Source organism: Chiloscyllium plagiosum, chromosome 42 (genome assembly GCF_004010195.1).
Source record: "Chiloscyllium plagiosum isolate BGI_BamShark_2017 chromosome 42, ASM401019v2, whole genome shotgun sequence".
Taxonomy (NCBI): Eukaryota; Metazoa; Chordata; class Chondrichthyes; order Orectolobiformes; family Hemiscylliidae; genus Chiloscyllium; species Chiloscyllium plagiosum.
In genome coordinates this window covers 11,786,304-11,811,000 of record NC_057751.1, presented here as the reverse complement: position 1 = coordinate 11,811,000, position 24,697 = coordinate 11,786,304, and the positions used below count along the sequence as shown (strand labels likewise).

General features: G+C 40.3%; 1 protein-coding gene across 1 annotated transcript; it reads right to left on the bottom strand.

Annotated features, from left to right (window-relative positions):
* On the bottom strand, nt 1-24,697 carry LOC122543127 (serine protease HTRA1-like). Its single transcript, XM_043681468.1, has 9 exons — nt 23,973-24,697; nt 17,210-17,309; nt 14,585-14,789; nt 13,568-13,762; nt 12,021-12,053; nt 3,155-3,269; nt 2,382-2,439; nt 1,932-2,027; nt 1-336 (listed from the first exon to the last, which is right to left on the bottom strand). Exons 1-9 carry the CDS (start codon nt 24,385-24,387, stop codon nt 171-173), a joined length of 1,383 nt encoding a protein of 460 aa, XP_043537403.1. The 5' UTR covers nt 24,388-24,697; the 3' UTR covers nt 1-170.

The window sequence follows — 24,697 nt, the reverse complement described above, 5'->3', positions numbered from 1 at the left end:
TGATGTGATAATATAAGTCATCATTTTTATTTATACCTGCAAAGCCCCTAACTATGACACTTGACGCTTAGTTTTTTTTAAGAGACTACTGGTAAAACAAAATATTCAAGTAACCACATTTAAATCTGATTACAATGGTCTGTATAAATTTAAAAAAAGACAATTTTTTTCTAATTAATTATGTCAGGTACCACAGTGATCATCAAGTCTTCATTTCCACGACGCACAACAAGCCCCAGGGTGTCACTGTTTTTAATCGCTTCACTCACTTGTTCTGAAGATGTGATTGTTTGACCATTAATACTGATAATGATGTCACGGTCTCTTAAACCAGCACTGAAAGTGAAGAATTTTCAAGAATTATGGAAATGCATTTGTCCAATAATATACCATTGACTTTTGAATTTTGTGTAACTACAGCAGTGAATTGTATGAAAACAACCAAACACACAAAACAACATTCAAAATCAGAGTAGAAATCAGTCATTTAACCCCTTGAGCCTGTTCTGCAATTCAATAAGATCATGGCTGACCTGATCACTGAATAAGATTAGTGATAATATCACTGGTATTAATAGGCACTGAAGCTCAGTGGCCAGACTGTTGATTAACTTACTGTAAAATCTGTTCCCTTTGACAACAAGCCATTTTACAACAAGAAAATCACCACTGTCCTGTTTTTTGCATAGCACAAATGGTGTTGATGAATCAATTATACAATTAGAAAAGACAGCAATTAATATTTCAAGTGTTCCATTTCCTATTGCTTAATAGAGGTGAAGCTTCATTGCAGGGGAGGACAGCAAGGAATTTCCAGCTAGTACAGTATTCTTCAGCAAACATTGAAAACAGTCAACATTTTAACTTCAGTACAAAAAAAAAGTGTTTAGTGTCAGCAAGTACAGCTGAGAAATTAATCCATCATTTTGCATCTCAGGTCAGGTAGATCACACCCAGTAAAGTTCTGTCTGCTCATTCCTAATTACATTTAAGTCCAAAACTCAAATTGTCTCTTTACTGCAGGAGGGATAATTCTCTCACTGGAACTGAATGAGAATGGGAAACCAGATCCTCCACAGATAGCATACATTGGACACTTAAAATAGTCTGGAGTACATTTGAAGCCAGATCTAGGAACAAAGAACAGGGAAGAGAGAATATGGGTTGCACTTTCTAAAGCAAGAATGGTTAGATGGAACTGCCTCTATTGACCGTGGAGATTGAATTGACAGTGGCAAACCATGATCCAACTGACAGCAGAAATGGGGTGTGATGATGGAAATTAGTCTGAGAACTTCAACTGCTAAAAATTTTTCTTGCCCCACACAGTTGTTTTTATTCTTTGCTTGTACCCCAATGACTATGCAGAAAATGCTTTATGATGCAGAAGATGAAAACTTTGCATCTCTTGTCAGTTCAAAATATTATGCATTGTTTTTAATCTTCTCCAATCCTGGCTGCAATTGAAATATTGAGAGCTTGAACAATGAATGATGGTCAAAATTAGTTGAGCAGAATTCTTGAATTTTGCCTTATTACCATCACTTGGAAGATGGAATCAAGCAGTAAACTGGGAAGATGTACTCTGCACAACAGCAGTATCAAGGATTATCTGAAGTAGTACAAAAGTACACTGCTTTGACAGTCAGAAAACGATCAAAGCTCCAGTCGAATCAATTTTATAACATAGCGTGAAAAGCCTTTGCAATCGTCCACATTCCATTCTAAGCCATCTTCCCTCTACCCATGCACCACTGACAGGAGAAGTAACAGGAGGATTAAGTGTGTTGACACGGGCAATCAGCATCAAGTGAATACTGATTTATTTGTTGCTGTGCAACTGAATACAACCAAAACATATGTTCTTCGTATCTGTGGATTTCAAAACCCAGCAAGTTCCTATACCTTGCCACTTATCTTATATCTCATACCTTGCAGCAGGTGTTGCCGGAATGACTTCAAATATGTAAACCCCAGCAGAAACATCAGGAAAATCTTTGTCACGCATTTTCAGGTCACGCAAGAGACTGAAACGGAAAATCATTTGCCTTCTATGACTTGTGCAACTGTAAACTGCATGCATTGAAATCTGACAGCATTGTGTAACAGTAAAATCCAGCAACTTCAGGATAACTTTAAATGCTTCATCTTTGCAGTGAGAAACATAAAAGCCAACATGATTGCAAAACCATATATATTGCACATTTCCTCATGATAATGTGGTAATTGCCTCACTTGGTGATTGCTTAAAGCTTATCCCAATTCATCAATAACACTCCTGATCAAACAGACACATTACACTCATAGATATGCTTGGATTCAAAAGTCTCCAAAACAAAAGTCTTACAACAAGCTTAATGAGTGCAGTACACAACACTTACCTTGGTGTAAGTGCTACCATTCTTATTCCCATATACTTCTTCTTGGGTGAAGAGTTTTCTGTTGGTATAAAACCAGAATGGTACATTCACGATGGAGGATTATGCTTGCTTATGGAATATAAAATATAGGAAATATGACAACATTCATTCAACCTTGGATTCTGCTGCACATCCACCAACAGCAATACTGACCTCAAGCATCCAGACTCAAAGTACTGAGATGTATTTGCGACTGGGAGGTAGATGAGGGGAATGTCACAACAAATTCAACCTCTTTCTCAAATGCAATTTTCGGCTGGGCCTGCAGAGTGTTGCTTAAGAGGTGGTATCCCTGATTCCATTTCTCCCTTGTTAACTGTTTTTGCCTTGTTGCAATGCTGGAATGACTGAGACTAGTTTTTTCAGCACAGCAAGGGGTTAAATGGAGGAATTGCTTCTGCTTCTGGTTAGTTCAGTAACAATAGGGCATGTACAGACTGAACCATTGGGTTAACAGGACCTTGAGAGATTGGGTTGCAAAAGCAAATGACTCACACTTTCTGTGGAATTCTTTTTTAAATATGAGCAGCACACCACAGAAATGTAGAGCTGTGTTCTGTCCTTTCTGCTGATTTAGCAGTTCTCGTAATGAAAAGCAGTTGAAGTTTTTTTGTTTCAACTCACAGTGGGTCTCCTTGAAGATATACCAATAGAAACAACCAGTGTGCAATATAAAAGTCCAACCAGCAGTCTGTTTTTAATCATAAATGTGTGATTAATTTTCTGTCTCATACCTTTCAGCTGGCGGTCATGAGATTCTGCAAGGAACTGCTGAATTCTTTTCGCAGGTATGGCAAAAGATATCCCAGCTGTCACCTTAAGTGTGTTAATGCCAATGACTTCACCGTCCTACAATGTAAAACAATTGATAACAAAAAGACATTTAATTAAATTGCCTGGTAAAATGCCTCATTTGTTGAACATTTGATATTTGGAGGGAACGTTTAACCCCAAAGAATATGTTTGGATTGGTTTATGAAGTGAAGTAGTAAAATATTTCAAACCCCAAATCAAACCAGTTCACCTGCAGTATAAACAGAGATGGGATGAGGACAAGAGTGGCAGTGGGTGACCAGCCAACTCTGATTAGGTGATTCTGTCATTTAAATGCTTAAAAAAAAGGCTGTGTGCATCTGATGTTTTTCTTTGCTCCAACTTTCATGCTACGTGCCTGAGGAAGCTGAATAACAAGAAGTGCTGCATGGGAGAGAAAAGTGCTTTTCCAGAACAACCTGTGGGTCAGGAGGCAGTGGACTTCTGAGACTGTACCCTCCTGAAACCAGGCCTCCATTTGTCTGATCTCGCAAGCAAACCCGGTCATCTCACGTGCAATCAGACCCCCAACCTGCTGTTCAAACACACTCATGATCTTCATAATTGCCCTCTCTGGCTCTGCCATCATTGCCCTTCCCTTTGTTCCTTGATCCCTTCTTTCTTCTATTCTAATCTCACCAAACAATCCATTAATATTTGCCCTCCTCAACCTAATCAATGATTCTTTCCTGATATGAATCCTCGCTGTGATCTCAGGCAGGCACAGCTTCCTGCCGATCTGCCTCTCAACCCAACTGGCTGCTGCCAGGAAACAGATTTTTTTTAAATTAATTGTGTCCTCCCATTAAATTAAGCAGCTGCTGAAGGAAATAACCTTCCAGTTTTCCCTTCAGCAAAACAGGCCCCCTCCCTACTCTCCCAATAAATATCATGGCCTCAGTGTCATTAATCTTTGAAGAATGTTGTTCAGTAAATGTTCCAACACACATAGGAACAGCCAATGTGTCATCCTACATGAAAGAAAATGCCCAAGTGCACTGAAGATTCATTCTTTATTGAGGATTGTATCCTGTCAAGCTAATTGTTGGTTACTACACACATCCTCTGATACTAATTAACCTCCTCCACCCCACACTGTACCATGAGTACTGCTGCCAGTCTGCCCCACTCACGGTTCCGTACTCATTTGTTTCAAAGGCCTTTTTTTCAACCAGGCAGAGTTGACTACCTGCTCACTGCTCCAAAAGGCACCCAAAACTAATTATCTGCGTGACATGTGACATTGTCAGCCGTGGTAATGTTCTCTGCTTGAGTCAGAGAATCCCCCCACTACAAAAGCATGACATTCAGTCCATCAAGTCCACACAAACCCTCTGAGCAGCATCCCACCCAGACTCACTCCCCTACCCTATCCCTGTATCTCTGCATTTACTATGGCTAATCTGGACTGTGGGAGGAAACCAGAACATCCACAGGAAACTCATGTAGACAGAGGGAGAATGTTCAAACTCCAGACAGAGAGGGCGGAATTGAACCTCGGTCCCTGGCGCTCTGAGGCAGCAGTGCTAACCACTGAGCCACCTGAGTCCTTTGATGAACAAAGAAAATTATAGCACAGGAACAGGCCTTTCAGCCCTCCAAGCCTGTGCCGATCTAGATCCTCTATCTAAACTTGCCTATTTTCTAAAGATCTCTATCCCTTTGCTCCCTGCCCATTCATGTATCTGTCCAGATACATCTTAAATGATGCTATTGTTCCCACCTCTACCACTTCAGCTGGTAACACATTCCAGGCTGCCACCACCTCTGTGTAAAGAACTTTCCTTACATATCTCCCCTAAACCTTTCCCCTCTCACTTAGAACTCATGACCTCTAGTAATTGAGTTCCACACTCTGGGGAAAAAGCTTCTTGCTCTCCACCCTGATAAATACCTCTCATGATTTTGTAAACCTCAATCAGGTCCCCCCTCAACCTCTGTCTTTCTAATGAAAATAATCCTAATCTATTCAACCTCTCTTCATAGCTAGCACCCTCCATACAAGGCAACATCCCGGTGAACCTCTTCTGCGCCCTCTCCAAAGCATTCACATCCTTTTGGTAATGTGGCGACCAGAACTGTACGCAGTATTCCAAATGCGGCCGACCCAAAATCCTATACAACTGTAACATGACCAGCCAACTCTTGTACTCATACCCCCCACAATGAAGGAGAGCATGTCATATGCCTTCTTGACCACTTTACTGACCTGCGTTGCCACCTTCAGGGAGCAATGGACCTGAACAACCAAATCTCTGTGTACATCAATTTTCCCCAGGACCTTTCCATTTACTGTATAGTTCGGTCTTGAATTGGATCTTCCAAAATGCACCATCTCTCATTTGCCCAGAATAAACTCCATCTGCCATTTCTCTGCCCATCTGTCCAATTCATAGCAAAGATGACTGGGAAATCGGAGGACTGGGAAGCTTTTAAAGAACAACAGAGGATGACTAAAAAGGAAATACGCAAAGAAAAAATAAGGTACGAAGGTAAACTGGCCAAAAAATATAAAGGAGGACAGTAAAGGCTTTTTTAGGTATGTGAAAAGAAAAAAATGGTTACGACTAAAATTGGGCCCTTGAAGACAGAAATGGGTGAATTTATTACGGGGAACAAAGAAATGACAGAAGAGTTGAATTGGTACTTTAGATATGTCTTCACTGGTGAAGACACGAGCAATCTCCCAGATGTAATGGTGGCTGAAGGACCTTAAGGGAATTTATATTAGGCAGGAAATGGTGTTGGAGAGACTGTTTGGACTGAAGGCTGATAAGTCCCCGGGACCTGATGGTCTGCATCCCAGGGTACTGAAGGAGGTGGCTCTAGAAATTGTGGATGCATTGGTGATCATTTTCCAATGTTCTATAGATTCAGGATCAGTTCCTGCGGATTGGAGGGTGGCTAATGTTGTCCCACTTTTTAAGAAAGGAGGGAGAAAGAAAACAGAATTATAGACCAGTTAGTCTGACCTCAGTGGTGGGAAAAATGCTGGAGTCAATTATAAAGGACAAAATTACAACACATCTGGATAGCAGTAACAGGATAGGTCAGAGTCAGCATGGATTTATGAAGGGGAAATCATGCTTGACTGATCTTCTGTAATTTTTAAAGGATGTAACTGAAGATGGACAAGGGAGATCCAGTGGATGTAGTATACCTGGACTTTCAGAAAGTCTTTGATAAAGTCCCACATAGGAGTTTAGTGAGCAATATTAGGGGCAAAATACTGACATGGATTGAAAATTAGTTGGCTGACAGGAAACAGAGTAGTGATAAACGGCTCCCTTTCGGAATGGCAGGCAGTGACCAGTGGTGTGCCGCAGGGATCAGTGCTGGGACCGCAGCTTTTTACAATGTACATTAACGATATAGATGAAGGTATTAAAAGTAATATTAGTAAATTTGCTGATGACACAAAGCTGGGTGGCAGGGTGAAATGTCAGGAGGATGTTAGGAGAATACAGGGTGACCTGGACAGGTTAGGTGAGTGAACGGATGCATGGCAAATGCAGTTTAATATGAATAAATGTGTGGCATGAATAGGAAGGCAGATTACTACCTAAATGGAGTCAAGTTAGGTAAAGGGGCAGTACAACGAGATCTAGATATTCTTGTACATCAGTCAAAGAAAGCAAGCATGCAGGTACCGCAAGCAGTGAAGAAAGCTAATAGAATGCTGGCCTTCATAACAAGCGGAATTGAGTATAGAAGCAAAGAGGTCCTTCTGCAGCTGTACAGGGCCCTGGTGAGACCGCACCTTTGCGCAGTTTTGGTCTCCAAATTTGAGGAAAGACATTCTGGCTATTGAGGGAGTGCAGCGTAGGTTCACGAGGTTAATTCCCAGAATGGCGGGACTATCTTACGCTGAAATATTGGAGGGACTGGGCTTGTATATGCTTGAGTTTAGAAGGCTGAGAGGGGATCTGATTGAGAAGTACAAGATTATTAAAGGATTGGACACTCTGGAGGCAGGATGCATGTTTCCGCTGAAGGGTGCGTCCCAAACCAGAAGACACAGTTTAAAAATAAAGGGTAGGCCACTTAGAACAGAGTTGAGGAGAAACTTCACCCAGAGAGTGGTGGGTGCATGGAATGCTCTGCCCCAGAAGGCTGTGGAGGCCAAGTCTCTGGATACTTTCAAGAAAGAATTGGATAGAGCTCTTAAGGATAGTGGAATCAAGAATTATGGGGATAAGGCAGGAACAGGATACTGATTGAGGATGATCAGCCATGATCATAATGAATGGTGGTGCTGGCTCGAAGGGCAGAATGGCCTACTCCTGCACCTATTGTCTACTGTCTATTGTCAATCTATTTATATTCTGCTGTATTCTCTGACAGTCCCCTTCACTATCTGCTACTCTACCAATCTTGGTGTCATCTGCATACTTGCTAATCAGGCAACCAATACCTTCCTCCAAATCTTTTATATACACATCATAAACAACAGTGTTCCCAGCACAGTTCCCTGTGGAACACCACTGGTCACAGGTCTCCAATTTGAGAAACTCCTTTCCACTACTACTGTCTGTTTCCTGTTGCCCAGCCAGTTTTCTATCAGCCTACTTCAGCCTACTACCAGGAACCTTATCAAACACCTCTTATCAAACACCTTAGTAAAGTCCATGTATATGACATCTTCAGCCTTTCTCCCATCAATCAACTTGTGACACGTCCTCAAAGAATTCTATTAGGTTTGTAAGACATGACCCCCGCACAAAACCATGCTACCCATTACTGATGAGCCCATTTTCTTCCAAATGAGAATAGATCCTATATCTCAGTATCTTCTCCAGCAGCTTCCCTACCACTGACGTCAGGCTCACTGGTCTATAATTACCTGAAATATCCTTGCTACCCTTCTTAAACAAACGGACAACATTCGCAATTCTCCAGTTCTCCGGGGCTTCACCCATGTTCAAGGATGCTGCAAAAATATCTGTTAAAGCCCCAACTATTTCCCCTCTTGCCTCCCTCAGTAACCTGGGGTAGATCCCATCTGGACCTGGGACCTGTCTTCCTTAATACCTTTTAGAATACCCAAAATTTCCTCCCTTCTTATGCCGACTTGACTTAGAGTACCCGAAGATCTATCTCTAACCTGAACATCTGTCATGTCCCTCTTCTCAGTGAATACCAATGCAAAGTACTCATTAAGAATCTCACCCATTTTCTCTGACTCCATGCATAACTTCCTTCTTTGTCCTTGAGTGGGCCACCCCTTTCTCTAGTTATCCTCTTGCTCCTTATATATGAAAAAAAGCGCTTTAGGATTTTCATTTACCCTGTTTGCTGAAGATATCTCATGACCCCTTTTAGCCTTCTTAATTCCTCATTGCAGATTTGTCCTACATTCCTGGTATTCTTCCAAAACTTTGTCTGTCTTGAGTAGCGTAGACCTCATGTACGCATCCTTTTTCCTCTTAACTCGTCTCACAATTTCACCTGTCATCTATGGTTCCCTAACCTTGCCATTTCAATCCCTCATTTTCACAGGAACATACCTCTCCTGAACTCTAATCAACCTCTCTTTAAAAGCCTCCCACATATCGAATGTGGATTGAGGGGCAACTTTTTCACACAGAGGATGGTACCTGTACGGAATGAGCTGCCAGAGGAAGTGGTGGAGGCTGGTTCAATTGCAACATTTAAGAGGCATTTGGATGGGTATATGAATAGAAAGAGTTTGGCAGTGGTTTGGCAGGTGGGACTAGATTGGTTTGGGATATCTGGTCGGCATGGACGGGTTGGACCGAAGGGTCTGTTTCCATGCTGTACATCTCTATGAATCTATGACTCTGTGACCTTCAAACACTGCTCCCAAACTACATTCCCCAGCTCCTGCAGGAAAAAGGATTTTGTGTTTAAATCCTATTTCAAAGACTAGTGCACCAAAGCAAAGCTGACACTTATTGTCCAATGCTGAGGAAGAACTCTGGTGTCCGAGGTGCTGTATTTTGATAATATGAAGCACAGGCCTCTTACGCGCTCTCGCACATAAAAGATCCATGGCCACAATTTCAAAGAAATTCAGGACACTTTCCACTCACGTTTGTCCTTGACCAACGTCACTGAAACATTACATCTCGTCCTTATATAGCTGATTATATCATAGATCTTGCTGTGCACAAATTGGCTGCCTTGTTCCTTAAATTGCAATAGTGACTTCATTGGCTATGAAATACTTCAGATGTCTTGAGGTTGATAATGGCAGAATATAAATGCAACTCCTTTTGTTGAAACATCATAGGAAGTTGTGAATTGTGACAAAACCTGTAGGTTGACTTGTGAATAAAGAGAATTTTCAGGAGAGTTAAACTTTTTTTCATGAATAATTTTTTTTGGAATTGAGAAGGAAAGTCAAAAATAATTAACAGAATAAGCCACTACCAGCAGTCACTGTTTCGCAACTAAACATTCTGAGTTGTGGCTCTCATGTGACTACCTGACAATCTTGCTCTTGGTACTTAGAGTTCTTGGCGAGTGCTGAACAGTCTCGTCATTTTATAAGCATCTGCTTTCACTATCAATGTGGATAACAGCAGATTCCATCATTTAGCCTATGGGTTATATACCAACTTAATCTTTGGAAACTCATTGCACTTCCAAGAAGTAATCAAATGTTGACAGTTGGCTTGGTTGGACGTGGGCCACTGATACTTGAGCAGGCTTAAAAAAACTCCATACCCATGTGCACCTTTGCAAAACAGAAGTTCCAAAAGTAATCCTTTTAATTTGGAGAGCAGGAAGTGAGTAATAGCTGCCTGCATGACTCTTCCTCCCATGGGAAAGTTCGTACTTCAATGAGACAAACAACTGCTACTTTCCCACCTGTTTAAATTGGAGTTCTGTTTTAACAGATCTCCTCTTTTGAAAGGGGAGGATTCATTTCAGGATCCAATGCCACAATTGCAATTACCTCATCAAGCTGGCAAGCAAATAATGGAGGATCATCTGTTGGGAACATTACAGCCCAAATCCAATAACGTCCTCACAAAAGATCAGGGCACAAGTAGAGTTACTGGATAATTTAATGCCATAACTGACAAAATTCCAAAGGAAAAGCCAATTGCTGGAGGGGCTGTCAGTTACTTTTGCTATTGGGAGCTCACCTGTCACACACTACACATTTTCACTCGCACACAATCAGGCCTAAATTTCAAAAAATTAAATAAGAAATGATTCGTGAGCAAGTTTCACACAACTGGGAAATCAGCAAATTACTGCTGATGTTTTACATAAAGTGACACAGCTCCCAGCCTAGAGTGCACATCAAACACACATGGCCCTCTCGTTGGTGCCTTGATTTAGCCAGGCTAACTGCAAGGACTTCAAATGAATTCAGGTTTCTGTAGTTCAATATTTCTTTAGTTCTGGGAGTGACTTATAAGGAGAAACTCAGAAAGAATGGTACTCAGTATTTAAGAAACAAGATGAGATCATAGTTGTTGGATTGGTTGCATAGTTATATTGGAATGCATGCTTGAGAATAAATGATGGAAAAAGGTTTTCTGTTAAATGTAAACCTTGGGAATCACCATTACAAAAACAGGGATCAACCATCTTAGACTCAGGTGATGAAAATTTCTTGATACCACAGGATTTTGAATTTACGGAATTCCCAAACAGCTGCAAATGTCCAGTCCTGATCAGGACGAGAGACTGAAACCTCAGGTACCAGGATTTACTTCTGGCCCCCAGCCCACCATCAACGTGAACATAGCAGCCATTCCCTCTCCAAAGTGAGCACAGCGACCCCTCCCCTGACCTGAGTGCAATGGCCCTGATCACTGCTCCACCTCCAACCATTCCACACTCCAGTGCTAACCTAAGCATAACAGTGTCCTGTCCCCTAGACTTGAACAGAACAGGCCTCACCCTCTGCGCCAAGTACAGTTGCCCCCCCGCCACAGCCACCAGAGTTATTGGGCCTTCACGTACTGCCTTCGTGGGTCCTAATTCTGACAGAGATCGATAGCGTTTTGGATACTAAGGGAAAGAGAGGTCATGTGGATGATGTGTTGAGATAGAAGATCTTACTGAATGACAGCACAGGCTTAAAGGACTGAATGAACTACTATTGTGCCGACAGGGCACCATTCATCTTGCAGTCCCCGAGCTTAAAAACACGAATATCAGTACCATATTTTATATACAAATCTCTCTAAAATGAAACACGTCCAAATGACACTGATAGCTCCAAATCTGAATGTGTTCTGTCCTAATGTGATTTTCACCTATTTACTCTCAGCAGTCCCTTGCCTGAACAAAATATTTTTTTACCACAAGTCTAGCAGCTGGTCTACTTCAACATGTCTGGCTCCAAGAGAATTAATGGAGATAATTGGGGCCACGCGCACCATATCGAAGCAGAAAATTCAAGTTAACATTCCACTCATCCAAAGACAGATCAGTTCTCATTAAAATAAAGCTTACTGTGCATTTTAATTTAACTCCACATGTTGTAAAGTACTCCCTCAGTTCCATTACAAATGAGAAAATTATTTTGAAGCTTCATGGTGTCAGTGTCAAACATTGACAACATAATATTGTAAGCATTTCTTTTTCACCAAACGTTAATTAGTGACCAAGTTCTTGTGGATACTTTGTCCAAATTTCTAACCATCTAAATTTCTTCAAGAAATAAATCCTCCAATCTTACTGTCCCTGTATTCCTGAGCAGACTCCAAATTATTATGAGCTGTTCAAGAGTTGAAAACCTTAAACAAAAGAGTCTTTTGTACAAACTATCAATTTAAAAATATATGTTAAATTGGAGCTCACCAGATTGACAAGTGGTCCTCCGGAGTTTCCATACTGTAATAAAGATGAAACATGTTCACAAGGCATGATTTTAAATTATTAATTCTTTATCCAAAGTCAACTCATGAGACATCTTTGATTTAAGCATTTTTAAATTTAGAACTTTAGTGCACGGATTTTAAAATTGTAATGTTGAATACTGAAAAAAGCACTCCTGTCTGCCTGTACATTGGATGATGCACAGTCTTTCTCAAAGTCTGTAATATTTGCAAGAAATGACAATATTCGACAGAGCTAATAACACATACTGAATGAAAGCTCCAGAATAATATCTTAGAGTAGTACATGAAAATAACTAAGCTACTGTCTGTGCAGGCCACCAGGCTATAATTTGCCATTTTTGCAAGGCAACCTAGTTAAGATAATTTTAAAATTACTACATTGTTTGATGAGCTTTCCAATAACACGCTTTATCTTCTTTTGCAGTTCAGGGCAAGATGAACAACCCTTGCAAAATGATTGAGCTTGTCAGAAAGCTTGCACAATTTCCCCACCTTGAATTCATTTGGTTCTACTTTTCTAACAATGCCATTTTTGAAAACAAATGGTATTTCCTGGCCAGGCAGTATTCTTCCATAAACTTGAGATCATCCAAAACACTCCTGCCAATATTCTAGCTCACACCAAATCCCCCTTCACACATCACTTCTGTATTTATCAGCTAATCAGTTCAAAAATGCCTTGGTAAACAAATACTCATCCTTATTTTCAAATCTTCCCACGGCCCCTTTCTACCTATCTTTGTAATTATTTTCAGCTCCACAATCCTCTGAGAAATCTGCATTCTAACATCTCCTGCCTCTTCAATGTCACCAGTTTTTATCACTTCTCTATTCATGGTCATGCCTTCAGCTGTCTGCATGATAAGCTCTGGAATCCCCTCTCTATTCCCTTCCTTCACCTCTCTTGCCTCCTTGATATTCTTGAAAATCTATCTTTTCAACCAAGCTTTTGATCACTTGAATTAAGATTTCTTAGATGACTCAATGCCAAATTTTATTTGAAAGCACTTCTGTGAAGTGGCAAGAGAAAACATGCTAAAGGCATGTTGTTTGTTTGTTTGTTTGTCTGTTTGGTTTGAGACAAACGTAACTGGATCTTAATTTATTCATTTGAAAATTAGTATTTCATTAATAAATAAGATTCTGCAGTGTGCACGAAACATGTTTCTCTCAGTAATCAACTGTACAGATCATTTCACCTTCGTTGCACCTTGCAATCTATCGACTGACTGTGGCACAATTGTAGGTTCTTCTTCTGTTGTCCAGGTCCTTTGTTGATTTTGTTGGAACACAATCATGAAGGATATTATTTTTAAAAGATTAATTGCTGACACATTGAGTAAACTATTTGTCAGGCAAGGTCCATTGGACAAAGAGTCAATTGGATTCAAAGAAATTATTACTTCAGAAAAAGCTCAGCATTCCACCTTGTCAGAATTTAACAATCTTACGACTAGCCGTGAATATTGATTCTTATATCTTATTTTTTGCACTCTTTGACCTTACATTGATTATGGCATCTGTCTGGATGTAGTCCATATCAGAATCCTTGAGGCCAAGCTCTTTGCCTCCTCTCTCAGTGGTGCTGACAATCCCTGTTGTTACTGTATTCTGCAATGAAAATGGACTGCCAATTGCCACCACGAACTCTCCTGGTCTGAGATCTGAAGAGCGTGCTAGCAAAAGCACAGGCAGAGGGTTCTATTCAGAGAGGGAAAAAATGGAATTAATGCTCACATTTCTGATTTCATAAGCGGTAAGAGTCAAATAGAAATGCAATTTTATATAAAAGAGAGCTGATATCATCAAATTAACTACCAATCGGACATTGATAGAATCTTAAAACACAGGAGGTTGCTGAGTTTATCAATCCTCTACCAAATCTTTCAAACAGCAACTAAATTAATCTCCACCCCCTTGCAGTTGCCCCATAGCTCTGCTAAATTCTCTTTTCAAGTAAATATCAAATTCCCTTTTGAAAGTCAGCACTCAGTCTGTGTCTATCACCATTATGGATCATAACAACTCACTATTCAAAAAATATTCATTTCCCCTCTTGTTCTTTTGCCAATTAGATTAAGTCTGTTTCTATGACGACTGACCCTTTTGCCAGTGGAAGCAGTTTTTCCCTGAAAACACTGTCCAAAACCTGCATAGTTTTCACCATAATTGTCTTAATTTGTGAATTTTTTTAACCTGCATATTGAAATCAAAGAAAGAAAGAAACCATCATCTCTGTGGTTTAGTCTGGATTTGAATCCAAAGTCTCAATTGTGCAAAGACAGTTTTCCAACTCGTTGTGACTCAACTGCCTCCAAGTTGGTTCGCATATTTTACATTTGCAAAGACTGGACTTGATGCCCAACTGAAAGGCAAATTGGTCAACATTCTCGTCTTTGAAGCGAAAAGGGTATTTGCAGAGCAAATTCTTTGCAAAAACCTAAGGCATTAAAAACATTGCATACGATTACCAGGAGGTGGGGAAGAGGGGTGGGTGTGGAAGATCATAACTTAAGAACTTACTTTTGGGTGTATTTTAATTAATGCTATATCTGACTTTTGATCAATATCTTTGACCTTTGCTTCATAAGCTTCTCCATTCTTCAATTCCACTTTTATTTTCTGTTTATTGCTGAGTACATGTGCATTGGTGACAATTAGACCATCTTCTGAAACGATAAACCCTGAGCCACTTGCCACAGAGATTTCACGGCTACTGAAGGGCATCCTGCATGGTAACAAGTAATAATAACAGAATACCATTGGCAAAGTATGGAACTGTTTTACAGTATGGTCAATGTACTCCAAATTAACTTACGGTCTCAAATATTACTTGTTCTTGGTTATATACAATTTTTTTCATCAGAGCTTATTCTTATGTGAAAATCTTAATTTCTTTTCGTGATGTTTGATTCATGAAAAAGTACAATTTAAAAGACTATGGGAAAAATGAATGAGACCACCTGGAAAGCTGTTCAGAAAGCTGGTGAGGAATGAACAAAATGGCCAACTTTCACACTTTGGATATCCTGGAGAGTTAAATGTTAATAATTAAAATTCTGTGTGTCTTGGAGCAACAGGCTTTTGTAGATAAGAAAGGTAGCAGGTGTATCACTGCAAAAAATGTAGTTTATCATCGCTTGCAAATGTTTGAATATTATGACTTTTGTTGAGTAATTAACATGGCCGTAAGTATAGAAAAAACAGGCTGTTTAGAGAACCAGTTCTGGAAAGATTCAAGAACAGTCAAGGCATTTTGGTTGAGAGAAGCAACTTTGAACTAAAGAATGTGACCATTTATGCAGATGGAATATTTTCAAAGGATTCTGGGACAATTACAGTAGGACCTTATTTTTTCATTTGTGCCTTTAGTTTGGGCAAAATAAATTTATGAAGGAGCACATTTATTAAGTTATGTGATGGTCTCAAAAGATATAAGAACCAAAAACCTACTGTCTGTGTACAGCTAAATTGATCACTTCAAGTGTATTTGGATAATTTGTTCCATCATTATAAGTTTTGCTTGCATGATATGTATCATTGTGAATCATGGAAGAAGGTGAACTAATAGTTATTTCAAGTTCTGTCCTGGAAATACTTATCATTTTAAATATTGTACTTGACTCTGGAACTCTCATCATTTAATCTCCAATCAACATTCTTTGAAGAATATGACCTCCAACCATGCAATCCAGTCAAGTACTTTTTATACAAAATCTCCACTTATATAATATGTTTCCTCGAATACAGACACCACTAGCAATCTAATATTCATTGCCTATCCTCATTATCCTTGAGCGGATAAACACTATACCTAAAGGTCAAACCATTTTAAAGGAGCTACTTATTATAACTAATATATTTAATTGTTCAAATTAAACAAAACAAAGGCCTTTTAAAAGTATTCTATTTTTCTCCTCTTTTAATCTTTTAATCCTCGAAAGTACATGAAATTCTGCAGAGCTGACTAGATTGTACCTGGTGAATATTCCTCTTAAATGGGTTCTCTGCCCTCTTGAATTGTGCCATGATCTCTAATGACTTAGTTTATGCATAATTGTTATGAGCTTGTAAAATACATCAGTTTTTGAACTGATACTATGAACAATGAATGCTGGCCCAGATAAAATTCTTGACTGTGGGACAGTTCAGAAGATACAAATTCCATTGTAGGAAATTTCTCTTTCCTGGGTGCAGTGATTTAGTTACGCATGGTTGAGACTCTGACACATTGGAAGGTGCAAATTGCAATAACTAGGCTAGAACTGGTCACCCTGTTCCGGCTCAGGAGAAATTTTACTGTTAAGAAAAACGGACATGAATAAATCTGAACACTCATTCGCAGCCATTTATGTAGAGCTACAGAAATGATTGCAGAACAAGCCAATCAAGTTTGTGTCACAATTCCAGTAATCTAATCCCACACCACCAGGTCTTGTCCACATCTGCTGCACAATTAGTGGAATGCTCAGAGTTCTACAATACGCAAAAGGTGTTTTTTGAAATTTGAAGTCACAATTTCTCATGAGGATTGACTAATGTTTGACCTACCAAGGACACATGGCACTTTTTCATAGAATCATTACTGTGTGGAAATGGGTCCTTCTGCCCTATAAGTCGACACCGGCCCTCTGAAGAGTATCCCACCCAAACCCATTCCTCTACACTTCCCCCAGCCTACACATCCCTGAACACAATAGGCAATTTAGCACGGCCAATTCACCTAATGTGCACATCTTTGGATTGTGGGAAGAAACCAGAGCACCCGGAGGAAACCCACGCAGATATGCGGAGAACGTGTAAACTCCACACAGACAGTTGTCCAAGGCTGGAATCGAGCCCGAGTCCCTGGTGCTGTGAAGCCACAGTGCTAACCACTGACCCACTGTGCCGCCCCACTTGTTGCTTATTATTCCACAGCTACCCTGGATGTTGAGGTAAGATGCATTTGTCTCTTTGGCAAAAGAAAGCTTACATTTCTTTACAAGATATCATTCAGAAAATTTCTGTCCATTTCCCTGCCAAACCAAAGTACATGGATCCCATTTCCTGATGTGTGCCAATGTAGTTTATTTGTAAAAACTGTAATTGTCCATAAATGATCATCTTGCCACGCTGAACTGTACTCTTAAAGTAATAGTCTCTTACCTTCGAAAAAGTTCAAGATGAACCACAGCTGGAGCAATTTTCTCCACCACGTCTGCGATAAAGTTAAACTTGAACCGCATGCTGTCTGGGTGCTGGTGACCTACTCTAAGCAAATTTTTTCATTTAGTTAAAAAGAATGATAACATAGACAATTGTTTCACTGGGTATGGTCATTTGTAGTCCTTTTCTCACTTTCTAAGGACCTGATCCTCAAGTTCTGTTTGTACTTCAGCCCCAAGCTCCTAATCTTTGGCTACCCAGTGCACAGCAGGTTGAGCAGATCAGAGGAACTCCCATTGAGTCAGATCCTGGGCCTGGCCAAGGTTCCATAAACAGGTCCAGGCAATGGGCAACTGAATGGGTCACTGGGATTCCCTGCCTGTCCCCCCCATTGTAGTTATGTCTGTGGCCTAGCAATCTTTGAGAGAGAGCATGCAGTGTCCACAGGCACACTCAGACCTTCTGTTGCCATTGAATGCTGAAACGGCTCAAGTGCATTGTTAATTTTTAAAACAACATGCATTTTGTTAATTTGAATTTGTATCCATGATTTCTGTTACTGTGTCCTTTAAGGGCTAGCTCCCTTTCACCTGGTTTTAACATTACTTTGGTTTGGCTTATTTAATTTGCTTCCCGTTAAAAGAGCAAGACAATTTGTAACAAAACAGCTAGAGGATGAAGTGGAGCAAAGAATTGTTGTTCACTTTTAAAAGTTTGTTAGTAACGAGTGTGATTATCAAGCACCTCACGAAGTTCTTGAGCGCAACCTAAACAACTTATTGCTGAAATATATCTGCATCAGAAAGACAGAGGTGCACACACTTTCTTCCTAAACTTGAAAACATTCTTTCCATTCTGCTGTTTCTTTCCATTTTTAATAATGATGTTTGGAGCATTTGTATTGTCTTTGTATTTGTATTTGCAGCATTCATTCAATATTGCATCTCAAAATATGGGTCTGTGCTCATAATTCTTCACAAACCTTGAAGGTCTAGTTTTTCAACAGCTATTAAGAGATGGCATTAATGATAACCAAACATTGAAAGAAAATTAAAGGATAAATTAACTTGCAGCATCTTTTGCACATAGTTGGATGGCAGGTGATAGTGCGCCAAGGAGCCATTTTCCGTGCTGTAAAAACTCTATGACTGTCTCTGTAACATTGAGTTTCGAGCAGTGGTTAAGTAGTGGCAGAGGCTTCAGAACATTTCCTTAAACAGAAAGAATAATCAATGAGAGTAAGGGAACTAACGAGACCAAGAAATAGAAATGAAATCAGATTTGGGGAAAAAACAATGTGAACTTAGATTGCAGAAAATTTCTGGAAAAATAATTTTGTTAAAGTACAAGATTCAACTGATGGTTGTCAAACAGCTTGAGAATGAGACAGCTTTTGTAAATTAAAGAAATATTCCTTCTCTATTGCCATCCAGAAAGGTTGAAAGGCTGGTTTATGAAATATATTTCCTGTTGCTTTTTTCACACTTAGATATTGGATTCCTTTTATATATCTAAAGTCAAGTAAAGGAAAGTTACTATTTATTTTTATGGGTTGAGTCACACTCAGCTTTGGAGCTTTTCCAAAAATAATCATAAGTCAAGACTGGAAAATGAAGCCAAGAAGCCAAAAACACAAACTTTGGACTGATTCGGGAGCTTTGTTTTCACAATCGCCTTTTTGAGCTTTTTTGCAAAATAATAATTGAATGAAATTGGTGTAACTTTGCTGCTTCTGCAGTCCAGCTTAAACGTTAACAGTGGTTTTGCAGCACAACTAGCTGAGTAGTTGTGCACACTTAAGAACTGAAGGCAGCAGAGACTGGCATAGAGAAAGCGGTATGAGGTAAGCTACTGCATGACTCCATGTTTACAGGAGTCAGCTGTGAAGACGCATTTCTCAAAGGTAGTGTTGAAGGATTTGTTCTTGTTGTGTTTTGTTGTACTCTGCAAAAATAAGTTCTCAAAGGGTTAAATCGGTGACAGTTAAGAATGAACGAAACCCAAAGTTGTTACTGTTCCAGTACATTTAATATCAAGTCCCACTAATGTATACCAGCACTGCACAGTGATGTCTTGGGATTCAACATTTGAATCCAAGAATAATATTCCATTCAATTTCAGACTGTGATCCAAACTAACCTGTTCAGCTGAAACCTGGTGTGAAATTTGTAAAATTTGCATTCTGCCTTATTTGATTCTTAACCTGATGTGGAACTAAGTTTGGAAATTAAAACAACTGAAATTTTACTTAAAATTGTGCTCAGCATGATGAGAACATGTGATATAAGTGTACTTTGGAGACAAGCTGCTCACTTTTTTTTTTACACTCTGTTGTCCTCACTGCTGTGGGAAATCAGTCTAGTCCACAAATTCCTAAGAGAAATTCAAAATTCCTTTTCAACTTTTGGAGAAACTGTTAAATCAACTTCCCCTCCTTGTTTAAGGGTTTCCTCAGTCTCCTGTTACACTTAAACTGTTAAGGTAGTCGGCAACTGATTCCTTTAACTTGATCAAGTGAAATATTATAAATCTGCAATAACTCAGCCAAATTCATGGAGATATTACTTCAAAGGCTGACTTATTTAACATCACCCAAGTTGGACAAGTTTATACATTCAGGAAAAGTGCTGTGGCAGCAGACAAAGAAGTTAAAAGAAGGTGGATTTTTTTTTTTGTTAGCCGCCAAGATTTTATCTTGATAAATACAGTGTATGCTCACAGAAAACTCATAGCCTGAGAGGCTCAAGCTTCAAGATCTATTCTTAAATGAGGGACAAACTGAAAAAAAATTGTCTCATAAACAAACAAGCCTTCTCAATCTAATAGTTTTAACTTTCTCAATCATAGCAGCTGTAGCATGGAGTTAATTCCTCTGGAGCTAGCTTGTTGATCAATAATTTCTCACTACTCAGAAATTCAGACATAGCTGTGGCATGATGATGCCATTCATACAGCAAGACGATGTTATTTTTTTGAGGAAAATCCAGCTCCTGTTACCATTCGAAGAGATCTAGATTCATGGCTCTTGATAGACTCTCATTGATTTCCTCAACGCTGCACCTCTGTGAAACATTCAATACACTCATCCAGTTAACAGCAGCTGGATCTGAATGCTAGTGCTGGGAGTGAGCCGAGGGGGCAACGTCTTCACTGCAATAATGTCTGTGTTCATCAGGATAGGTTCTGCACAGAGCTTCAAGTGGCAAGTGACCAAATCTGATTGTTTCAACATGCACCGGTGTGCAAATAATACCATGGAAACTTCTGTTGCAACTAACACCCAATAAGCTTACTTTGCTGACTCAGTTGACAAGCATTTCACCAATGGCTACACTTCAAAAGTTCTTAATTGTCCATTCAACACATTGGATTGTGAACAGTATTTATAAAAGCAAATCTTCTCTCTCCGTCACATTCCAGAAACAGCAATGCAGTAATGATCTGTTTAATTGGTCTTGAATGAGGAATAAATCTTTGCAGAACACCAGTAGGTTCTGCGTTCCTAAAATAATGAAATGGATCCATCTGAAAAAGTAACAACCTCTTCAAAAATTCAGTGCTTCCTGACTGCCACACTGCAATGTCAGCCTGCATCATGTGCTCATGCCAGTGGGACTGTAATTCTAAACCACCTGACTCAGAGGCACAGGGACTCCCCACTGCACCACAGCCTCATGACACCAATAGGAAACAGCTTCATTGTCGATAAATTGTCCTTTATTTCTTGTGTCTTTCTCAACAAATTTACATTGGCATAAGTCTTCAGAGTTAGTTTGCAGCATTGGCTTTCGAGGAAGGTGAAAACTTAACATTGAATCTTGTGCATTTAGCTGCTACTTTCAACCAGCCTAATAAAGGTTGCAGAACAAGACCTTGTTCACTCAATGGTCAAACTGTGACCCAGCTGATTCTCAGAAGAAACAATTTGTTGTGAAAACTGCTGACAAAAGATCCAAAAATATATCTGGGAATCACATTACAGTGTTGACACCAGATGACTGCAAGATCACTTTCATGGTTGTTATAAACTAGACGTGCTGCATTTTGGAAACTCAGTTGCTAGAAATGCTGACCTTGCTGAGAAGAATCGTTTGATTAGAAACGGTTACAACATGAAAGGAGTCTATTCAGCCAATTGGGCCTGGGCCAGCTCTCTACCTGAGAAAGTTTAGCTAATCTCACTGCTCCCCCTCCCTTCCCCCACCCCCAGAGCCTTCAAACTTTCTTTCAGATGCTTCTTCTATTCCCCTTTAGAAAGAGCAAATGAATCAGTCTCCATCAGTTTTCAGGCAGTGCATTCAAAATGATAATGGTAAATTTGCCAAAATCTTATCAGACCATGGGATAGCTCTCCCATTGGAAAAAGACAACTGGTTTAACCCCAATGTCACCATGCCTCAGGCAGGGGAAGAGATTGCAAAGAAAATCTTTCATGGTAACCTTAGCTGGCACAGAAATTGAACCCACATTGTTGCGTTACTCTGGATTGCAAACCAGCTGTCCAACCAATTTAGCTAGCTAAACGAACATTATTTGAAATAGTAACTAGTAGCAAAACAAAAAAAAACTTTCATGTTTCCATTTGCCAAAAAGTTTAAATTGCATCCTCTGTTTCTTGACTTTGTATCTGTGAAACAGTTTCTCTTCCTCCCAGTCCTGCCCCTTCATGATTTCGAACATTTGAATCTCCTTTCAACATTCTCAGAATAGCACAACTGTCTGATGAGTATAAACTTACTTGGGAACAATCATGTTCCATTATAACATTCTGACTTAACACTACAGTGGTATTCACAATCTATTTTTGACCAACTTTAAGTGATGGTACAACTACTGGATCCCCAGCCAAAGTACTTTTTGCAAGTGCCACTTTGAAACATAAAATACTGGCACTTTTGTGACTTTTCCTTCATGTTCATGTAAAAACTCAGACTATTCTGTGGATTCTGGCTTTTCTGAAGCATTTTTCAGTCAGTGTCAAAAGGACAACTTCCAATTATTGCTGGCGAATGGATCATTATCTTGATGAAGATTATCAGGGAAGTTAGGGGTAAAAATGACAAAATGCATTCTTAATATGACTGACTTTTCTGAAGGCCAGTCGTGTATATCATTTGTTCCAAGTTGTGTTCTGAAAGTGTGCACAAGTTTCCCTTTCAATGACTTGGTGGTGAAGGTCTGGCAAGTTCCTTCCTGCATAATACTTGAATTCTCATCATGGCACCTAAATTACAATGTACATATTCCTTTCAATTATGATTTGCTTTCACAATTGTTAATTCCTTCACCACACCTTTACAACTGTGGTCTTGCCTTATTTTTGTGCTCATCCTTAAGAGCAGCAACATTTACCATGCCTGATACAAGTTCCTTTACAGATAACTTCTTGAATAGTATTGCTGTATCAGTTTACTTGGTTGAATATTTGGATTTGATCAAAGGCCATCCTGAATGCCCGACCATCAAAAGCTTTTTTTTCCATTTCTGCTGAAGTGGAAGTGACCAGCCCTTGGAAAGCTTGGTCAGACAAATTTGTTTTCAAAACTTCTGTCCCACCATCTTTCACAAAATCCATGTATTCTGTGGAAATTTTTATGAAAAGGTGAGGACTGCAGATGCTGTCGAAAATTGTGGTGCTGGAAAAGTACAGCTGGTCAGGCAGCATCCGAGGAGCAAGAGATTCGATGTTTCAAGCATAAGCTCTTCATTAGGACATTTTTATGAGGCAAATAACCATTGTTCATTTAAGAGATATTTAAGAATTATAATTTCAGCTAACCGATTGATAAGTTTTGTTTGCACTGATAAAATTTGTGTACTCTTAACAGTTGTGTCAGTGAGGTGTTAATGATGAAAAGCTTTTTTGATGCTTGGTAAGAGGTGCTTGCACTTGATTGTAAAATGTAAATGTGACCTTCCTTCTTGATTGAAAGATGGTACCAACTGGCAAAATGACAAAGTGAAGTCTGAAGGAGCAAGTTTGCGTGAATATTGAATGAAAAAGGTCTCATAGGTAACTGTGCAAACAAATATGTGGGGCCCTCCAGGTGCAGTGACAGTGTCAAAACCTCAGGACAAGGAGGCCTGAGTTCATAGTCCCATCTGATTCAGAGATGTGTGATAACAATGAGGTGATGTTGAGGAAGAAGGGCACAAGGTTAGGTTGACAAGACGATATACAATTTAGAATTGAAAGGACAATAGTTCAGTTAATAAAGGTTAGTTTTTGACTGAAAGCACTTCAAAAAGTTATTTTATTGTGTAAGCAATGCTGCAAGGCTAGCAATTGTTTCCCACCCTTAATTGCCCTTGAACTGATGCCATATCAGAAGATCGTTGAGTTGTAAATATAAACGGCTTCCTTTGTGTGTGGCTGGGTCAAAATTGTGGAACTCCCTTCCAAACAAAGCAGTGGTCTGACACCACAAGGCGGCGGTTCAAGAAAGCAACTCGTCACCGCCACTTTCTCAAGGACAATTAGGGAAAAGCAATGAGTGTTGACCTGGCCAATGACCCCCCCGCAATCCCGTGAATGAGTGAAGAGACGCCAGTCACGTTGCTGTGGGATCGACCTGGAATCACATGGGGAGCAGACCAGGTGAGATATGCAGATTTCAGTCCCCAAGTGCAATGAGTGAACGGGATGGGGTTTTCGGATGATTGATATTAGTTAATCAAGTGTTCGGTGAATTCACACCCCAGAGCATGATCCTAAGCCCCTGGATGACCACTCATACTGACAGAAGCCGGTGTTCATACATACCTGCATCGCAGGCTCCCTTCTGGATCAGAATGACAGGAAGCGCGTTGGAGGACTGGTGCTGGCGGCTCAGAGCCTTCAGGCGGCAGATGTTGCTGTAAGTCTGGCCGTCACTGCCGCACACCTCATCGTTGTGCGGGCAGCCGCAGGTGCCCTTCTTGCGCTTGCCAGCCGAGTAGATGCACTGGAAGCCTTCCGCACAGACACCGTGCACGTCCTCCCGCCCCCCGCAGCTTTCGCCCTCGGCCGCGGCGCAGACGGTGCAGCAGTCGCACGAGTCCTTCACCTGGCCCTCGGAGCAGTTCACCGGCGCTGGGGCGCACCGGGATCGGTCACAGACCTGGGGGCAGGCGTGTCTCATCACTCTCCCGTTCACCGCCATCACACAGAAACTGAGCAGCAGCACGGTGCCCAGCATGATCCACGGTCAACAAGGGCGGGGGGAAGAAACTGGCGAAAAGTGGCCTCAAAAGAACAACACAAAGTCAAATCCAGGAGGAAAATGTAGCAAGGCTGTTGCGTCTGCTACTCCCACGGAAGGATAAAGCTTGCAGCAGAAATGAAGCGCAGTTTGGCCCCCAGCAGCTTCTCTACCACCTTTGCAGGAATGTACTGAAATGAGCACTGAACTTAAGAAATCGAATCCTCCAGAGGCAATAGTGTGGTCACTCAGACCTCGCACTTGTCAGGTTCCTCTGCTCACTTGTAGCTGTCGTCTGTTGCTGTGA

Coding starts and splice junctions, on each gene's coding strand:
- LOC122543127 (XM_043681468.1), bottom strand. CDS start 24,387: ATGCTGGGCACCGTGCTGCTGCTCAGTTTCTGTGTGATGGCGGTGAAC. Junction 2,440..3,154: donor TCATGACCGCCAGCTGAAAG/GTATGAGACAGA, acceptor TTATACCAACAG/AAAACTCTTCACCCAAGAAG. Junction 2,028..2,381: donor ATGGTAGCACTTACACCAAG/GTAAGTGTTGTG, acceptor TTTCCGTTTCAG/TCTCTTGCGTGACCTGAAAA.